At 39.5% G+C, this 19,072-nt stretch overlaps 1 protein-coding gene across 1 annotated transcript; it reads left to right on the top strand.

The window, feature by feature from the left end:
* Positions 1 to 1,378: 1,378 nt before the first annotated feature.
* On the top strand, positions 1,379 to 12,391 carry LOC123240777 (zinc finger protein 501-like). The gene is made up of 4 exons (XM_044668490.1): positions 1,379 to 1,450; positions 3,595 to 3,697; positions 4,777 to 4,845; positions 11,415 to 12,391. Exons 1-4 carry the CDS (start codon positions 1,379 to 1,381, stop codon positions 12,389 to 12,391), a joined length of 1,221 nt encoding a protein of 406 aa, XP_044524425.1.
* The last annotated feature ends 6,681 nt before the right edge of the window (positions 12,392 to 19,072 follow it).

Genomic DNA, 19,072 nt, shown 5'->3' with positions numbered 1-19,072 from the left:
CTTCACCCCAAATGTGCTTGGGAGGGGCTACAAGAGGGAGGAATGATTAACATCTGCCCCGATATGGGGCAGCAAGTTTCCAGAGATCTCACCAGACTTGCTTCAACCATGACCTTAGTGAGGGCAAGGTCTCCCCTTCTGATAACCACATTTAACAATAGAAACAGCATCAGCTCCTCCCAGGTGATTCCACACTTAAGAACCAAACTGCTCAGCCAGAGGTTAGTTAGCCCAGTGCCCCTTCCTTTGCCAAATGCTTTTTAACTTAACCTAAAAAGTAGTAAAGTAGAGAGCTTCGGAGAGATCTGGGAAGACTCGTGTAAGCCGAGGCAGAAGGATACAAGCCGTTTCTGCTACAGGGGGAGAGTTTGGCCAAAAGAAGCAGAGAATAGTGGTTGGAAGTTGTATGTGTGTGAGGGGGGAGGCCTGCAAAAAAGACAGTAAAGAAATTATTAATTAGGAGAACAGAGCCCAAAATTAAAAAAAAAAAATTCAAAACCACTTGGTTTGGTCATTTGGCAAAGCAGAGAGCCAGAAAGAAAGGAAGACTATTTCCTGAGGATCTGAGAGTTTTATCTAACACTCAGACAAAAGGATAAAGATATTTATTTGCCTGAGTGGTCACAGGTAGGTAGGAGGTGGGACCCCAGAGAAGGGCACTCTTGGATATCTATCTGGAGGCCTCAGGAGCTGGGCAGGGCAGGGCTTTGGGGATTCACAAGACCCCCTCAGAGTGGCTGGAAGTCTTACCTTTGGATCGGAGATCTTTGCTTTCTGGAAAGCAGATCTGTGCATAGAGGTCACAGGTAATTCTGAGCTATGGCCAGCGTGGTCCCTCTGCTTCCTGCCCTTCCCATCGGCCATCATTCTGCCCTTCTAACCACCTAAAGAATGTCCTTTAGGAGCACTTCTCCCTTTGAGGCCTGGATCCTGGGCAACAGCTTACCCCTCACTTTTATCCATATTCCCGTGCATGGCAAGGGTGGAGACCACCCCTCACAATAGAAAATTCAGAGTAGAAGTTATGAGCAAAAGAAACAGAGCTTTTAATTTCTTTTCATGAAAAAGGACACTCCCCTCTAATCATGGGCAAAGCGCACCCTCTTATGGCTGAACCCAGCCTTTTATATAGGCTTAAACCACAACCCCTGTCCCCCTCCTTTCCCTGTCTGCCCCCCAGAAGCTGGTGAACCAAGATTGACAATCTCAGGTTTTACCCAATCAAAAAACTGCACAACCACAACTTATAACACCTATAGCTTAGCACAGAAACGTGACCCAGTTAGTAAATAGTATGACCACAATTTATAACACTTGAAGCATATTCAGGGGCACAGCCTAGCAAAAGCAGGGGGCGAAGGTTAGGGGGTTTCTGGGAATGACATACCTGTCAGCAGGCTTGAAACTAGCACATCGCTTGCTCAAGGGGCTTTTGGGAAACATTCTGAAGGTAACACATAGCCCACTTCTCACACTCCCAGTCATCCCCACCTTCTGGGGGCACCCTCCCCAATTCTGCCCTTGAGTCACACTTTCTTATCTTTTCCTCTAGAGACCCAGGAGCCCTGTCTTCAGAGTCCCCCTCTGGACCCAGGTGTCCTGTCTGTTTCCAGCTCTTGTTCAGAGACTTCTGACTCCCTAAGACAGTGATTCCCAAAGTGGGTGCCACTGCCCCCTGGTGGGTGCTGCAGCGATCCAGGGGAGCAGTGATGGCCACACTTTTTTTGTATTACATTCCATTCTGAGTTCAATAAATAGTTTCCTAATTTCTGGGGGGCGCTAAGTAATATTTTTTCTGGAAAGGGGGAGGTAGACCAAAAAAGTTTGGGAACCACTGCCCTAAGACATGGAGGCATCTCTCCCCCTGTCTTCTGTTTCCTTTTAGAGACTGGGGTCACAGCTCTTAAGCTTGAGTTCCCATAGAGGGTCCCAAGAATCCTTCCCAGCTCCCAATTAGGCTTTTTCTCTGCCTTAGCTGTCCATCTGGGACCCTTCTGTCACCCTCCTCTCCCAGACTTACATTTCCCTTATCTTTGTTACTGTGGCTGCCTCCTTCCTCTTCTTCCCTTACCCAGGCCTCTGGCTCCTCACTCCCAATGCTTTGAGAGCCCTCATGCCCTCCTGCTAGAGGGCTGAATCTTATACTAGTCATTCCCAGGTGAGTCTGTCCCAGAGTCTTCTGTCTCTTGTGCCTATTCTTCTCTAGCTTTCCTTCTTCCTAGATCAGTCAGTTGATCTGATATCTAGACTCTGTGTATGCTGGTTGGGGGACAAGAAGCAGAGAAGGATGAGTACCAGTTGGAGGGAGAGCTCTGAGACAAGGGCCGCCGAGGCTCCACCTGGTCTCCTCCCATCTGGGATCCCAAGCCCATTCAGTCTCTTGGGCCTCTATAGAAGGTCGGGAGAGAGAGAAGGAGAACAGAAGAGAAGGGAGGGTTGGAATTATTTTTCCAGTTTAGGTCATCTTTGTTTCCAAACAGGAACCCACCTACTTACCTCCCCCCTGTTGGGTAGAGTCTTTCCCCTGAGGTAGGGCCAAGGCCTTTGTAATTCCTATGGGACCTTCCCCTGGGTAAATTCATGTAGGCCAGCCTCCTGCCTAGGAAGAGAAAGGAAAGGCCTCCTTCTCCTCTCTAGCTCAGCCTGCAGAGGACCAAGGCCTAGCCCAACCGGAATCCTGGAGCCAGAGAGAATTCTGGCCCCTGGGAAGGGCAGACCCCCAGCCCAGGTGAGTGCACTCTCTCTGTAGACTTGACCAAGAACAGCGATCGAGGCCATTTCCATAGAGATTTGCCTATGAAGCACCCAATCTCTCTCACCTTTGGATATTCTTTATAAATATAGTCCTGAGGGGCAGCTTAGGTGGCTTAGTGGATAGTCAGATCTGGAGGTGAGAATTCCTGAGTTCAAATCAGGCCTCAGACACTTCTAGCTGTAGATCCTGGACAAGTCACTTAACTCCCATTGCCTAGCCATTACTGCTCTTCTGCCTTGGAATCAATATATGGTATTAATTCTAAGATGGAAGATAAGGGTGTATATCCATTTCTCTCTGTCTGTAGATTCTGATTAATATCTCTTTAATTAATTTAATTAATAAAAACTCTTCATCTTTCCATCTAGATATTAATTTATTTCAGCCTTTTAGAAAACAATCTAGTTCTTTTCTTTCCCTTATCAGATTCAGTGACTTAGGACACATTTTATTTCCAGATTACACGTTTCTTGTTGGCTTCTCACAAATTCTTCATAGTTTTTTCTTAACATTTCATGTATGCCAATTCTGATGAAGAAGACATTTTCCTCATATTCCCTGTTTCTCCTTCAGAGGTCCTCATTTCTCTCTGTAATAATACATACCTTTCCTGATCCCAGAGGGAGTAGCACTTCATAGTTCAACGTTTCTCAACTTTATTCCAACTGAACATAGAAAATATTCCACTAATCACAAGGCTATGATTTCAGGTTTTCACTGACCTTTGGACAAATCTCTTTTCTGTGCCTCAGTTTCCTTCTGGAAATTGATGGGCATTAGACTAAATGAATTCTAATGTGTGTTTCCACTGTAAGTACTGTGAGTCTTGATGTTTTTAGGAGTTGGTGACATTCAAAGATGTGGCTGTAGATGTCACCCAGGAGGAGTGGGGTCTTTTGGACCATGCTCAGCTGTGTAAGAACGTCATGCTGGAGTCCCTACGTAAAGACTACTTTGCCTGGTGACTCTGAATCTCTCAGCAAAAGGAGCCTTTATTCCCTCCCTAGTGTGCAGACTTTCATTTATTTATTGATTCTAAGAAAGGCCAAAGGGATGGTCCCCTGTGTCTAAGAGACAAGGCCCTCCTAATGCCTGCTTTTCCTGTGATAGGCTTTTCCCTTCTGTTAAAGAGAGTCAGGAGTTTCCTTTGTTGTTTCTGCAGCTGTCTTCTTCTGATTCTAGACAGCTCAAACCAGTCGTACTGAATCTCATCTATTATCCAATCTAATTTCTACTTGGTCATGAATTTTGTCCGCAAAATCCCTAAAAACTGATCATGCAGTTTTTCCTTGAAGATGGACAATGAAGGGGAGCCCCTTCTTCCTGAGGCCATCCTTCAGGGTTTTGTCTTTGGAATGTCCTTTTGGTTAATAAGGACAAATGTATAGATCACTGCTCCTCGTCTTATTCTTAAAGCCCTACTAGAGCAAGGGTGCCCTTGTTCTTCCTTCATACACCCCCTACATTTTAGTTTAAATGCATGGGAAGAAAGAGAAGGGAATAAATATTCATCTGTATGTCTTCTCTGTACCAGACACTGTGATGGGGATTCTTTACACATATGATGTTACTTGATCTTCACAACAACCTTTAGGTTTGGGTAATATTAATATCCCTAATTGTGATTGAGGAAACTGAGGCAAATGGAGATTAAGTAACTTGCCCATGGGTAAACAGCTAGTGAGTATCTAAGTTCAGATTTGAGCCCAGGTCTTCCTGGTTCCTGGACCAGTGCTGTCTCCTCTCCATTATCTAATTCCTTGAAAATGGAAGTGATGGAATGTGGTCCTCCTTCTATGAAAGAGGTAGACAAAGTTGGAATTTTCTAATTCCAAATTGGTTCTATATTCTCTGTCATGCCACCACTCCCTAGAGCTCTCAGCAATAAATACCCTGGAAACCATCTTTGAATAGTCTTTGGAACTACCTTTATGGTCTTGCTTGTATTCTCCCTTTCCCTAATGAGGATTAAATTACAATTTTCTCTCCATCCTCATCCCTAAATTATTCTCCATTTGTAGGGCTTCCAGTTCCCAGAGAATATTGGATCACCTATTTTGAGCAAGAAGACTTGAAGAACTTCTGTTCAGGTGAGTAGATTGAAAGCTGGTAAATGTGGGCTATCATAATGAGAGACTTCTTTATGTTTGAATAAAGAGATAAGGGGGCAGGAAGAACTGACTTGTTCTTCTTTTTCAGCAGTTTTTCAACAGTAAGATTCTGGACAAATCTCTAAGCTTCAGTTTCCTCATTTATAAAAAAGAAGTTGGATTCCATGGACTTCAATTCCCTTCTAGTATTAAATTAGTTATTCTCTAATGTCTTTGTTGGAATCTTTGGAGCATAGAACTCTCCTGCAATGATCTAAAATGGGCTTGAGAGCTCTTCCTAAGACCTTCCTTAAGACTGCAAACATTTACTTATTTTGTTGTATTTTTTGTTTTGATTTTTAAAAATCCATTCTGCCTTAGAATCAATACTGTCTTTTGGTTTCAAGGCAGAAGAGTGGTAAGGGTTAGGCAGTGGGTTTTAAGTCACTTGTCCAGGATCACACAGCTAGGAAGTGTCTGAGGTCAGATTTGATCCTCTACAGATGGACCTGCCTCTCAAACCACTGAGCTGCTTAGCTGCCCCCAACAACAAACATTTGTTAAGGGCCTGCTATGTTCCAAACTCTCGCTAAGCACTGAGAATAGGAAGAGATACAAGTGACATCTGCTGTCAAGGAGCTTATGCTCTAATGGACACAACTATGTAAAACCTGTTATATGTTGTAGAATATAAGATTTTTATTGGTACTTCAGAGAAGCCAAGGAATGCATTCTAGACATGAGGGCAGCCTGGGAAAAGCCATGCAGTTGGGAGATGAAGTGTCTGGCTCATGGAAGAGAAAGGAAGCCTATACACTACTAAAATATGTGGATCGAGAGTAAGATGAAAGAATACTAGAAGGGTAGATGGGAAGCAGATAATAAAGAGATTTAATAACCCAATAGAGGATTTTGTCTTTGATCTTATCTTTATCTTTGGTAATAAGAAATCACTAGAATGTTTCTGAGTAGGAAATGACATAATCAGCGAAGAGATTTAGGACATTGAATTTGACAGATGATGGTGGGAAGATTCTCCAGTGGCCTCTGGAGAAATTTGAGAGAGTTCTTCCAATTCCTCAGTTGTGAAGTTATTGGCTCCCAAAGCCAGATAGAAGCAATGTTGGGAGAGGGAAATAAATGTAGTGGAGAGATGTGGAAAAGGTAGAACAGCCCAGACTCTTCAAAAGATCGAAATTGGGGGTTATAAGTATGTAAGATAATGACGAGTGGATGACTCCTAGATTATGACCTAGGATGTTTGGGAAGGATGTATCCTAGATAGTAAAAGGAAAATAATAAGATGAGAGCATTGAGGGAAATCTAACAAGTTCGTTTTAGACATATTGTAAGGAATAGCAAGAGAGAGTGTAGTGTTCCTCAATCTTAGAGGGAAGAGAAGAGAGAATCAAGCAAAAGTGGATGAGGCTAGAATCAGAGGCTGTAAATGGTCAAGAAAAATGAGGATTGAGAAAAGACTTTTGGTTTTGGTAATTTGATCATTAGTATCTTTAGCAAGAGGTGTTTCAGTTGAACAATGAAGGTGGGAACACACAGTAGAGACTTTTGAAGAAACTAAGAGGAAAGGAAGTGGTGAAACCAACTATAGATGACCAATGAAAAGGTTGGAAGATATAGGACAACATATTACAAGTGGGTTTTTGTAGACCATTTTATTTATGGAAGTAGAGAAGGAGCCAGTGGACAAGAGAGAGAGATTCAAAATTAACAGAAAAAATGGGGTTGATTAAGGAGGGAATATTCTGGGGGAGAAGAGGTGATGGAGGGAGATCAATTATGGATGTAGAGGGGCTTGCTTTTGGCTAGCAGTAGGCCCCCTCTTCATGTGAGATGCAAAGAAGGAAAAAAAGGCATCTGATATATGTGAAATGAGAAGATAAGAGCTCTGGGGAAATACCTCATTTTTTCAGGCAACTATGAGGCCATATTCTCATTAGAGAATATAAGAGGGTACAAATGATATGGAAAGGATGAGGAGCCATGAAAAGATTTGGGAAAGCTCTATAATGCATAGCATAGAGAGTCAGGGAGATATTAAAGATTTCCTTGCTATAGAGATGGCGCATCTGAAACCATGTAACCTATATTTGTAGTAGTCCCTCGTTTCACGATTTTTTATTTCCATTCATCAGCCCATGAAAAGGAGAGAAGACCACTGCCTACCTGACTTAGAAATAATTCAGATATAATTTATCAGCCTCCATTTTTTTTTTTTTTTGCTTTCTATGACTCAGTCTTCGACCCATTCTTAGGGAACCATCGGCCAGATGTAGGTCACTGCCACGTTGATATTAGGGAATGAGGAAGGAGAAACTCCTTGGTATTACACAGCAGGAGATCTAGCAAGAAGCCATGGTTTTCTTCAATACTGTGTCTGGTCAGGCCTCACTGGAGTTAGAATTATACTAAGATAACTATTATAGGTGATGAGGCACAGGAAGGAGACAGAAACTGGGTTAAGGAGTGTAGCCAGAATCCAGGAACAAAGGCAGAGGTTAGGGCATAATATCAGCCCTGGGTCCAGACAGTTAATAAAGATTTATTTATGACTACTATGTTCTAGGCAAGGTACAAGACCCTGGGAATAAAAAAGAAAGGCAAAAGGCAGTTCCTGTTAACTGGGACTTCAACATCTAGGATACAAACATAGATCTGGTTGAAAATAAGCCATAGATCATGAAACTCACTTTTATCCCAAGTTATCTAGGAAAAGTAGAGTGTTTTAGTTGGCAAATACAATTCAAAAGTCACATATAAGAATATAAGGAGAGAATAGTGGTTTATGAAAGAGAGAATAGAGTAGAAAGAATGAAAATCATGACAATGATAAACGCTAACATGCTAAGAGTTTTTTAGGTATTATCTCACTTAATCTGGATAAGACTCTTAAAACTGTGTTACAACCAGGCGTATGGTACTGGGTTTGAGAGAAATCAAGGCTTAGTGAGTGTTTGGGATCATGCAATTTCCATTTTAAATAAATGATACTGATCCCATCCTCTTCTTCCACTTACTATAGACAGAGCCATAAAAGAAAGATGGCATGATGGAGAAAAGATAATTGTTATAAGTGTGAATGGACTAAATTTCCACCATAAAATGGAAGATGAGAGCAGAATGCTTTAGAAAAAAGTACCCAATATGCTGTGTCTAAGAAACACCCTTAACACAAAGATAGACATAGCATTAAAAATGAAAGGATGTCATTACGTTGGAATTATACCCCCAGCGTCATTCAAGTTTATGCCCTTTCATTCAGTCACAATTACACATAGACCTATAAACTGAAGATGGCAGAAAAAAAGAATTAAAAAGGCACATTGGGACAAGAAGAAATGATAAATGCTTGTTTTTTGGTTGTTGTTAGGGTAAAAAAGATGAAAACAAAGTTGATGCCTTTATATTAGAAATGACTGAGAAAGTAATAATCCAAGAATACAATATAACCTTATTTTTTCATAAGAAATTATGAAAGTGGGAGAGCAAGGTAGCTCAGTCAATAAAGAGACAGATCTGGAAATGGGAGGTCCTGAGTTCAAATATGGGCCCAGATGCTTCCTAGCTCTTGTAAACCTAGGCAAGTCATTTAACCTCCAACAAACAAACAAGCAAACAAAGAGAAGGAAGGAAGGGAAGGGAAGGGAAGGGAAGACAGAGCTTTGGAGAAATTTGGGAAGAGTTCTCTGAACAGATTTAGAGAACAATGAGCAAAACAGGAAAATAGTTTATACTTTGATCAATGCAATGAACAACCATGACATCAGACATCAGAGTATTGTCTTCCAAATTTTTTGTTCTTAGTTTGCCTTTGAACAGCCATTAAAAAATGTATTGTGAGGCCCACCAGTCTTTTAATTTAATACTCTGAATATTCTTTTAAATTCATTCATTATTTACTTATAAGTGACAATAATTTTGCCTTCCAAAGTACCAAATTATTGTTTACATTAGACTCTGATATGATAAATATAAAATTTTACTATAAAATTTGAAAATTAAATATAAAGTTATACATTCATAACTATAAACAAATTGGGAAAATATCTTGTTGGATTTTCTCCAAGAATTATTTCTTAAAAAAGTACTTAGTAGTAATTATACCTAAAATGTATATATTGAACATATCACTAAATGTTAGTCTTGCTGTCAGCAATAGGAACAAAAGATTGACTGAGAAACAGAATTTGGACCAAGCTAGGTTTTATTGAGCTCACCTCAATAAGGTTCACTTGGATCCTGACCTGATATATACAATATCATCAACAGCTTGAAGGAAGAATCTTAAATAGGATTCAAGGAGTGCTTGAATTGGAAAATGAGCCCTTCTGTCTCAATATTATTAGAAATAAACTTCAAAAACAGAGAAAATATATAACTAAATATTTTTTGAGATTAATAATAGTTTTACATGTAAATTCATTAACCCAATTTTGAGAATTTGTAACTAAGCCTGTGTGTCCCATTAGAAACATTTGTAAGCTAATTATGTATAAGTATATACTTATCTATGGAAGCTAGGTAATGTAGTGGATAGAGCACCAGCCTTGGAAACAGGAAGACTCATCTTCTTGGGTTTAAATTCATCCTCAGACATTTTCTAGCTGTGTGACCCTGGGCAAGCCACTTAATCTTACTTGCCTCAGTTCCTTCATCAATAAAATGAACTGGAGAAGGAAATGGGAGACTATTCCAGGCTCTTTGCCAAGAAACTCCCCCCAAAATGGGGTCAGGAAGAGTCAGACATGACTGAAAGGACTAAATAACAATAATATAGATGTCTATAGTATTATCTATATATGTATCCTAGTTCTTTAAGGAAAAGTCTAATCTTGTTGTCTCAATGTTTACTACTTCATTAAAATTTAGGATTTTAATATCATTATTCTGTACTCCTATTTTGAGGATATATATATATATACATATATATATGTGTGTGTATGTATGTATGTATGTGTGTGTGTGTATCATATAATCCTGAAAGAATGAGATTCTCTAAGAATAAAGTTAATTAAAAAATAGCTTTAACACTTCAATAAGAGACAATAATAACCATTCTCAATGAAAAATCTTTGTAATGATCCATGATTGTTTTTCCAAGATGGCTTGTAATGCACATACTTAGAGGCCATACATCATGATTAAGGACCCTCTTATCCAACCTGATGGAACAAAAATATTTATAACGGCTTGATCTGGTAATTTTATCACTGATGAGATAGGATTGCAAAGTAACTGGCAAAGGAAGGAACTATTCTGGTTCCCTGATAAAAAGCAAATGAGCATCTCTGTGCATGCCTTTGACCATCCATTGGGAATCAATTCACAGCCTTTCAAGGGTTTGAAAACAATTTGATGATAGGTTGAGAAACAAAAGGAATATGTTGTATTTATTCAGAAGTAATTTGATGGTTGTACTTAGTCAGAATTTGGTGTATTTAATTGAACACCAAAAGCACTTGATCATCATATTTTGGAATCACTGCCAAAAGAAACTGATTATGCATGAAATATGCATATGCTTACATTCCCAGTGGGAATAAAAAGGCATCTGTAATAAAATTGGACAATTATTTAGTGCTTAAGAATTAAGCATTAAAGATTCTTTATCTCAAACCCTTTGGTCCATCTTTATCCACGCCCAATGGATTCTGGTTCCCATAAATGGGATGTATTATTATAGGACTAACAGTGAAGCATACTGTTCACTTTCAAGCAGAAGTATGATGGACTCAAAGTTCAATATGAGAAATAATATTTTGTGGGAATTAATTAAACAGTGGCTTTAGTTTTTCTTTTTTGATATAGGGATCAGAGGCTTCCAAAGATAAAATTTAAAAGTAAAGATATAATGACTACTCTGAAAAAAATGAGGGGCCAGAAGAGGCTATAAAATACCACAGGTAAATATAGGGAGTTTTTTATGTTAAAAATATGGTAGTGAAATAATATGAATGTTTAGTATATGTGCACCAAATGAAATACTATATAAATATAGAGAGAGAAGTGAGAGAGATTGAGATTGGAATAGATCCTAAGAGAAGAAGAATATAACTGAACATATTATAGGATAATTGAAAAGAATAAATCTCTTTCTCAAGTTAGCATGAAATTTGCAAGGAGGGTTCATGTGATCATGCATCAAAACTGTCAATACAGAGTACTGGGAAGGCTGTCAGCCACAACAGAATACAATTATTAGCCACCAAATATATTTGAAGAATGGATGGAAGCTGAAATGGCGACCGTTGTATTGTCTCAGGTGGGAGGTTTGGGTCGGGTCGCTCAGCCATTCGGAGGTCAGGACTTTTCCTCTGCCTGTGACTCAGGTTTGTTTGTGGTAAGGATCCAGAACTCTGGAATTAGAGAACTCTGAGAATTAAATCATCTCATTGGTGCGAGCTAATAGCATTTTAAAAGGCTTGATTGGGTTCTTTTCGTTTTGACGATTCTTTTTTTCTGGGGAAATTGTATCGTTTGGTTTTCTTTCTGCCAATGTAGCGAAGATAATCTACTCATTCAGTTCCTGTGTGTGTGTTTGTTTCGGTCAGATTCTGAGATGGGGTTTGCTGTGAAGGAGACGAGTGCGAATGTGAAGAGGACCCTGTGGAACGGTTCTTCCCAATATGGTGGCTACAGGGCTGGGCTTGCTAAGTGTGAGAGGATCCACATGGAAGAGAAAGCGTGTGGATTCGGTCAGCCTGGCAAAGCTTTCAGAACGAGCGCCAGTGCGGCCAAGGCTAAGAGGACAGCCAGTGAGCAGAAGGCTCGCGAGTGCCGCGAGTGCGGGAAAGTGTTTTGTGTGCACTCCGCCTCGGTGAAGCAGCAGAGGGCGCACCGCGCGGCCAGAGCTTACGTGTGCAGTCAGTGCGGGAAGGCTTTCACGCAGAGGAACAGCCTGGCGGTGCACAGGAGAATCCACACCGGGGAGAAGCCTTACCAGTGCGGCCAGTGCGGCAAGGCTTTCCGGTGCCCGTCCAACCTCCGCAACCACCAGAAGATCCACAGCGCCGAGAAGCTGTACGAGTGCGGCCAGTGCGGCAAGGCTTTCCGGTGGCGCTCCAACCTCAACAAGCACCAGACCACCCACATCGGGGAGAAGCCCTACGAGTGCCAGTGTGGGAAGGCCTTTCGCTGCAGCTCCAACCTCCTGGAGCATCAGCGAATCCACACCGGGGAGAAGCTTCACGAGTGCCATCAGTGCGAAAAGACGTTCATCAATAAGTACTATCTCGCCGAGCACGAGAGGAGCCACACCGGGGAGAAGCCTTACGAGTGCAGCCAGTGCGGGAAGGCTTTCGCCCAGAGGAACAGCCTCGCCGTGCACAAGAGAATCCACACGGGAGAGAGGCCTTACGAGTGCGCTCAGTGCGGGAAGACGTTCCGCTGCAGCTACAGCCTCAAGATACACCGGAGAATCCACACCGGGGAGAAGCCTTACGAGTGTAACCAGTGCGGGAAGGCCTTCACGCAGCACTCCCACTTCACGCGTCACCTGAGGATCCACTCCGGGGAGAAAGCGTACTGAGCAGCGGAGCGGGCCAGGACGCGGAGGGTGCCCGTGCGCCCTGCTCTGCTGTGCTCTGCTCTGCCCTTGTGGAACGTCGGACCATCCGCACTGGGTGTGGAAGTCATTCTGCCCGACGCCAACCTCCCCCTCCGAGAACTCCCAAGAAGTAGAAGTTATTTCCCTTTCCTGAATGTGCAAAGGCGTTCAGAGGGCCGGCAGAGCCTGTCGGACATCAGAAAGCGTCTCTTGGGAATAAGCCTCCCAAGAACTACAAGTGCCGTCTTCAGAGAGCTTCGTTCCTGGTGTTGAGGAGACTCGCTCACGGGCTCCACGTGCGCCTGCCTTTCCTGGAGGACAGTGGAAAAAAGCCTTCCGTAAGGCTGGAGGAAGGCCTTTGCACGGAATCCATACTTTTGTGCATATCGGAAAACTCCTGCTGAAGATCCAACATTAATGAACGATGAAAGGCCTCTTCCTGCGGCAGAGACCCCGTTAGACTGTGCACCAAGCACTAAGAGCAGATGGAATTTGTCTCTGAAATCAGAAGTTTACTCATTGCTCCTAGAATATTCCCCCCGTGTTCCAGTACCGCAGTTTCTTCAGCCATTTCCCCAGCTGAGTGGTAATAATTCGGTTTTGTGCTCTCACTGGTACAGGTCACGGTATAAATATTTTAGTGTCTGTTGGATATTTACTTTTATCATGATTTCTCTAGGCAGCGGGTGGCAGGGCTGGCCTTGAATCCTTGAACTTGAGTTTAAATTCAGTCTCTGATCATCCTTAGCTTTGTGATCCCGGGAAAATCACTGAACCTGTTATTGCCCTCCTTTCTCCATTTGTACAATGGGGATAGCAATAGCACCTACTTCCTAGGATCAAATGAGGAAATATTTGTAAAATGCTGTGCAAGTACTGAATCACTGTATAAATACTAGTTATTGTTTTTCCTCCTGTCATATGTTTCATAGCAAAGTCAGTGTGCAAAAAGGTAGGGAAGATTTAATTACTTTCTTTTTATTCAAATTGATATTCAGAACAGTGCATATGAAAACAGTATATTGTAATCAACAGGGATCTGGGTTTAAAGTTGGCAAGACTTGGGCTCAGAATCTGCTTTAAATGCTCTCTAGCTGGGTAACTGTGGGTGAAGGGTAACCTCTCTGTCCCTCAGCTTACTCATCTCTAAGGTGAAGAGGTTGGGCTCGGTGCCTCTATGTTCCCTTCTGACACGTTCTCCCCCAAAGTGCAATCACATATCTCTTTCTGAAAACCTCTTTCAGGATCCCAAGAAGGATCTAGCAGGAGATCTAGCAGGTCTAAATTGGAAACTGTAACAGTCAGAGGCAGTCCCCAAAACCCTTCAAAACAGAGAGCTTGTACAGATATGTGTAATATAGAAAAGAAAACGAACAGAGTAACCTTTGATGGACAAATCCAAAGAACTCAACTGCGGACACTGGATTTCCTAATCATTACAAAGTCCTGGGGTTACAGGGCAGGCTGGAATAGACCAGCATCCCACAGGGTAGACATGATTAAGATAGGAAAGATCACCCCAAATAAACCAGAGGAATCATGATGAATATTCATTTTGTAAATTATGAAAAAGGGAAGCGTGCATCACTAGAGAAGACGTGGAGATCATATAAAACAAAATGAGGAATTTGCATCAATGAAGAAACCAAAGTATCTAAGATATTAAAGGAAGCAATCAAGTGGCAAAGTAATTTGCAGTAAGTTTCTCTAATAGAAGTCTCTTATCTGAGGAATATAAAGAATATATACAGCTTGATACAAAAGAGCCAATCCCCAGTAGACATATGATCAAAACCTATGAATAGACAGTTTCTAAGGAAAGAAGTCCAAGTTTTCAGCAACCTTCTGAAAAAAAAAAGATGTTCTACATCTTTAATCACTAACCTAAATAACTAGTAATTTAACATTTTTCAGTTTGGTAAAGGTAAAAAGAAAGTGACAGTCACAAATATTGGAAGGAATTTACAAATATGTGTAGTGAGAGAAAATTTTCTCCCCTTATCCAGGCCCAAAGAAAATGAATGTTTCACTGGACACTCCGAATCCTTCTTCTCTGTCAGGATGTGGGTGTCTTATTTCATCCTTCTTCCTCTGGAGATAAAGGTTGTTGATTTGCATTAATCAGCATTCTTAAGTCTTTCATTACAATACTGTTATTGTAAAGGGTTTCCTTTCTGCTCACACTACTTTTCATGAGTTCATATGATCTTCCTCACTGCTAGGCAACTCTCGCAATCATTTCTCACATTTTCCTTGTGTTAGTCTCATGAGTCTCGGGAGTTCAGGTCAGAGAGAGGGAAAATGAATGTTAACTTAAAAATTCCATTTTGAAAACAAGTTAAAGCATGTATGCTCGAGTTCACTAGTAATTACAAGGGCCTGAATTAATTCACTGTTGGTGAAGATGCGAAACCCCAGAAGTAATATCCTTAGACCCACTGACATCAGCAGGATGTCCTTAAAGTCAAAGAGAGAAGAAATATATGAAAATATTTCAAATAACTTCTTTTATTTTGGCAAAGAACTAGTAACTGAGGTTTGATCCCCAACTACAGTGCAACAGCTGGAGAAATATCGGTATGTGAGTGGAATTGAACACAAATATGCTCTCAAAGATAGGCAATTTCATTCAAAACTCAAATCATATGAACTGATACAGAGTCAACTGAATGTCATCATGGGAATAAATCGATAATAACAACAACATTGCTAAACACCAAGAACTTTAAAAGATATGACAACCGATCATTTTAAGGACAAATGACTATTCCAGAATATGTCTAAAAAAAACCTGTGCTACCTACATACTGACCAAAAGGCGATAGATTCAAGATGGTGGATAAAGAGTGGACAAGGTGGGAATTGGTTTTGCTTGATTGTGTGCTTTCATTTCAAACACTGTTTTTGTTAATGTTCTGTGGGAAACTTTAGCATTTTGAGTGTGATTGAGAAGAGGATTGTCCCATACACAAAAAAGGAAGGAAATTGTTTAATTTTTCCCCAATTGCATTTAGAAAAAAAAACAAAAACCTAACTTTTTTCCTAAAATTTGTGTTTCAATTTGTCTTCCTCCCTCTCCTTTCATTTCTCTAAGAGGGTAACAATCTGATATAGTTTATACGTGAGCAATCATGTAAAACATTTTCATATTAGTCATTTTGTGGAAGAAAACTTTAACAAAAAAAAGTAAAAAATAATATGCGTCGGTCTACATTTGAGACTCCATCAGTTGTTTCTCTGGAGCCAGAAGGTATTTTTTTAAATTTTAGTCTGAAATAATCTTGGATCATTATATGACCGAGAATAGCTAAGCCATTCATAGTTAACTGATTTTACAGTATTGCTGATACTATGTATAATGTTCTCTTGGTTCTGCTCACTTCATTGTGCCTCAGTTCATGTAAGTCTTTCCTGATCTTTCTGATGTCTTCCTGTTCATTTCCTATAGAATAATATATTGTTGCAATCACATACTACCACTTGTTCAGCTATTCTCCTATTGATGGGCTTTCCCTCAATTTCCTAGTCTTTACCATCACAAAAAGAATGGCTATAAGTACATCTAAGAGGTTCTTTTTTTTTTTTTTTTTTAAATCTCTTTAGAGTACAAACCTAGTAGCAGCATTCCTAGATCAAAGGGCTATACACAGTTTTATAGCACTTTGGGCATAGTTCCCAATTGCTCTCGAGAATGGATGGATCCATTCACAACTCCACCAGTCGTGTTTCAGTTTCCCCACAACCCCTCCAAAATTTATTATTTTGCTTTTCGGTCATATTGGCCAATCTGTGATGTGGTACTTCAGAGTTGTTTTAATTTGCATTTCTCTAATCAAGAGTGATTTAAGACATTTTATATGACTATAGCTAGCTTTGATTTATTTGAAAACTGCCTGTTCACATCCTTTGACCATTTGTCAATTGGAGAATAACTTGTATTCTAATACTTTTGACTCAGTTCTATATATATTTGAGAAATGTAGGCCTTTATCAGAGGCCTTTACCAGAGTTATTTGCTGTAAAAAAGGTTTTCCCCAGCTTTCTGCTTTTCTTCTGTCATTGGCTGCTTTGGATTTATTTGTGCAAAAACTTTAATCAAATGTTTTCTTAGGGAGGTCATTGATAGTTTGTCCAGTTTCTTTTTCTACATTTGGTATTCTGTTTCCTCTGTTGTTAATCTGGGCAATATATATTTTTGTAAATATTCATCATTTCACTTAGATTGTCAGACTTATTGGCATATAGTTGGATGATGTAGCTCCTAATAATAGCTTTAATTTCCTCTTCCTTGGTGGGCAATTCACTCCTTTCACTTTTGATAATAGTAATTTGGTTTTCTTACTTCTTTTAATAATCAAATTAACCAATGGTTTATCTATTTTTTGTCTCCCCCTGCCCCAACAAAACCAACTTGTAGTTTTATTTATTAGTTTAGTAGTTTTTTTCCTGAAGATTTTGTTAATCTCTCCTTTGGTTTTCAGGATTTCCAATTTGGTGTTTAGTGGGGGAATTTTAATTTTTTTAAAAATTTGTTATAGTTGCATGCCCAATTCATCGATCTGCTCTTTCTCTATTTTATTGTTGTAAGTAGTTAGAAATATAAAATTTTCCCTAAGTACTACTGTGGCTATATCCCATAAATTTTGGAGTATTGTCACATTGTTGTCATTCTCTTTAATAAAATTATTGATTGTTTCTATGCTTTGTTCTTTGACTCATTATTCTTTAGGATTAAATTATTTAGTTTTCAATTAATTTTTAATATATCTTTCCATAGCCCTTTATGTAATCGAATTTTTATTGCATTATGATTGGAAAATGATTCTTTTAATATTTGTGCTTTTCTGCATTTTAGTTGTAATGTTTATATTCTTATAGAAAGATGATATTTATAACTCTTTAGAACTTTATTACTATTAGGGCAATTATAAGGAGTATACATGGATAGAAGGTATGGGTGTGAATTGACTATGTTGGGATGATATCCATTCCCCCCCAAAAATTAAGGGGCAAGAAAGAGGATTATGCTTGGAGAAGAGACATTAAAGAAGTCTTGCACTGGAGGAGAAGATGAGGGGATAGTGAATAATGCTTAGATCTTATTTTCGTCAGAAGTCTCTCACAGAGGGGACAATATACACAGTCATTTGGATATAGAAATCTGTCTTACACTATGGAGAGGTAGGAAAGGCTGGGAATAAGGGAAGGTGGGAGAGACCATTAGAAGGAAGGGTGGATTGGGGGAAGTGGTGATCAGAAATAAAACACTTTTTAGGAGAGTCAGGGTGAAAGAGAATAATAAATGGGGAAAAGGGGACAGAAGCAAATACATAGTTAATTATTGTGACTGTAAATGTGAATTGAATGAACTAGTTCATAAAATAGGTATTTATTATATCCAATAGAAGAGGAAGAAAACCAGGTGGAATCGGAACACATTTGAAAATGTTATATTGAATTTTTTGAGAACTGAAAATCAAAGCAATAAATAATAAATCATTTTAGATGTTATCTTCTTTTCTGGCTTATCATACACATACTTATAATGCACTCATTTCATCATTATGAATTTTGGGGTAAAAATTTATATATTGATACTTTCCTTTTTGTCATTTTTGCCAATTTTGAAGGAATTCTCTACTTCTTGGATATAATATCTTACATTGTTCATTTTTGATGTAACATTTGATTAAATTCAAGCTATAGTTTTATGTCTTTTTTGATCTTTGTTTATTTTATTAAAATATTTTACGTTTTATGTAGTTAGATTTTAAATATATATATATATATATATATATAAATAAGTTATACTAAGAATTTTCCTAGTCATAATTTTAAAAGTTACCTGAATGTTTTCTTATCATTTTTTATTTACATTTTTATTTTGAATATTTTCCCATAGTTACATGTTTCATGTTCTTTCCCTCTCCCCCAAACTCCCCCAACCCCCATAGCCGATGCACAATTCCACTGGGTTTTAATGTATCATTGATCAAGACCTAATTCCATATTATTCATAGTTGGACTAGTGTTATCATTTAGTGTCTACATCCCCAATAATATTCCCATCAGCCCATGTGTTCAAGCAGTTGTTTTTCTTCTGTGTTTCTACTAACACAGTTCTTCTGAATGTGGCTAGTTTTCTTTCTCATAAGTCCCTCAGCCTTGCTCTGGATCCTTGCATTGCTGCTAGTAGAGAAGTCCGTTATGTTCGATTGTACCCCAGTGTATCAGTCTCTGTGTACAATGTTCTCCTGGATCTTCTCCTTTTACTCTGCATCAATTCCTGGAGGTCTTTCCAGTTCACATGGAATTCCTCCAGTTCATTTTTCCTTTGAGCACAATAGTATTCCATCACCAACAGATACCACAATTTGTTCAGCCATTCCCCAATCGAAGGACATTCCCTCATTTTTCTCATCATTTTAAAAAAATCAATTTTATCCGCTTATTTTATCCTCTTACTCTTCTTGCCTGCCTCTAATTCAGAAAAAAAGAAAACTATGTGCTCCTACCACAAACATAAATATTAAAGGACAACATTCCGTCATTTTCCATGTCCAAATATATCTCATTCTGTATTCTGGGTCTTTCATCTCTATTAGGAAGGGGAGCATATTTGATTATTTTTCCTGTGGATTTCCTTCTTTGACTATCTCCAAA

This window comes from Gracilinanus agilis, chromosome 3 (assembly GCF_016433145.1).
Source record: "Gracilinanus agilis isolate LMUSP501 chromosome 3, AgileGrace, whole genome shotgun sequence".
Lineage (NCBI taxonomy): Eukaryota > Metazoa > Chordata > Mammalia > Didelphimorphia > Didelphidae > Gracilinanus > Gracilinanus agilis.
Note: the sequence above shows the minus strand (reverse complement) of the source record. Positions and strands in the feature narration are given on the sequence as shown.

Bases quoted from the DNA above. Each gene is read 5' to 3' on its own strand.
- LOC123240777 (XM_044668490.1), top strand. From the start codon at position 1,379: ATGACATACCTGTCAGCAGGCTTGAAACTAGCACATCGCTTGCTCAAG. The intron at 3,698-4,776 runs GTAAAGACTACT...CTCCATTTGTAG, and splicing joins CGTCATGCTGGAGTCCCTAC to GGCTTCCAGTTCCCAGAGAA. The intron at 4,846-11,414 runs GTGAGTAGATTG...TGTTTCGGTCAG, and splicing joins CTTGAAGAACTTCTGTTCAG to ATTCTGAGATGGGGTTTGCT.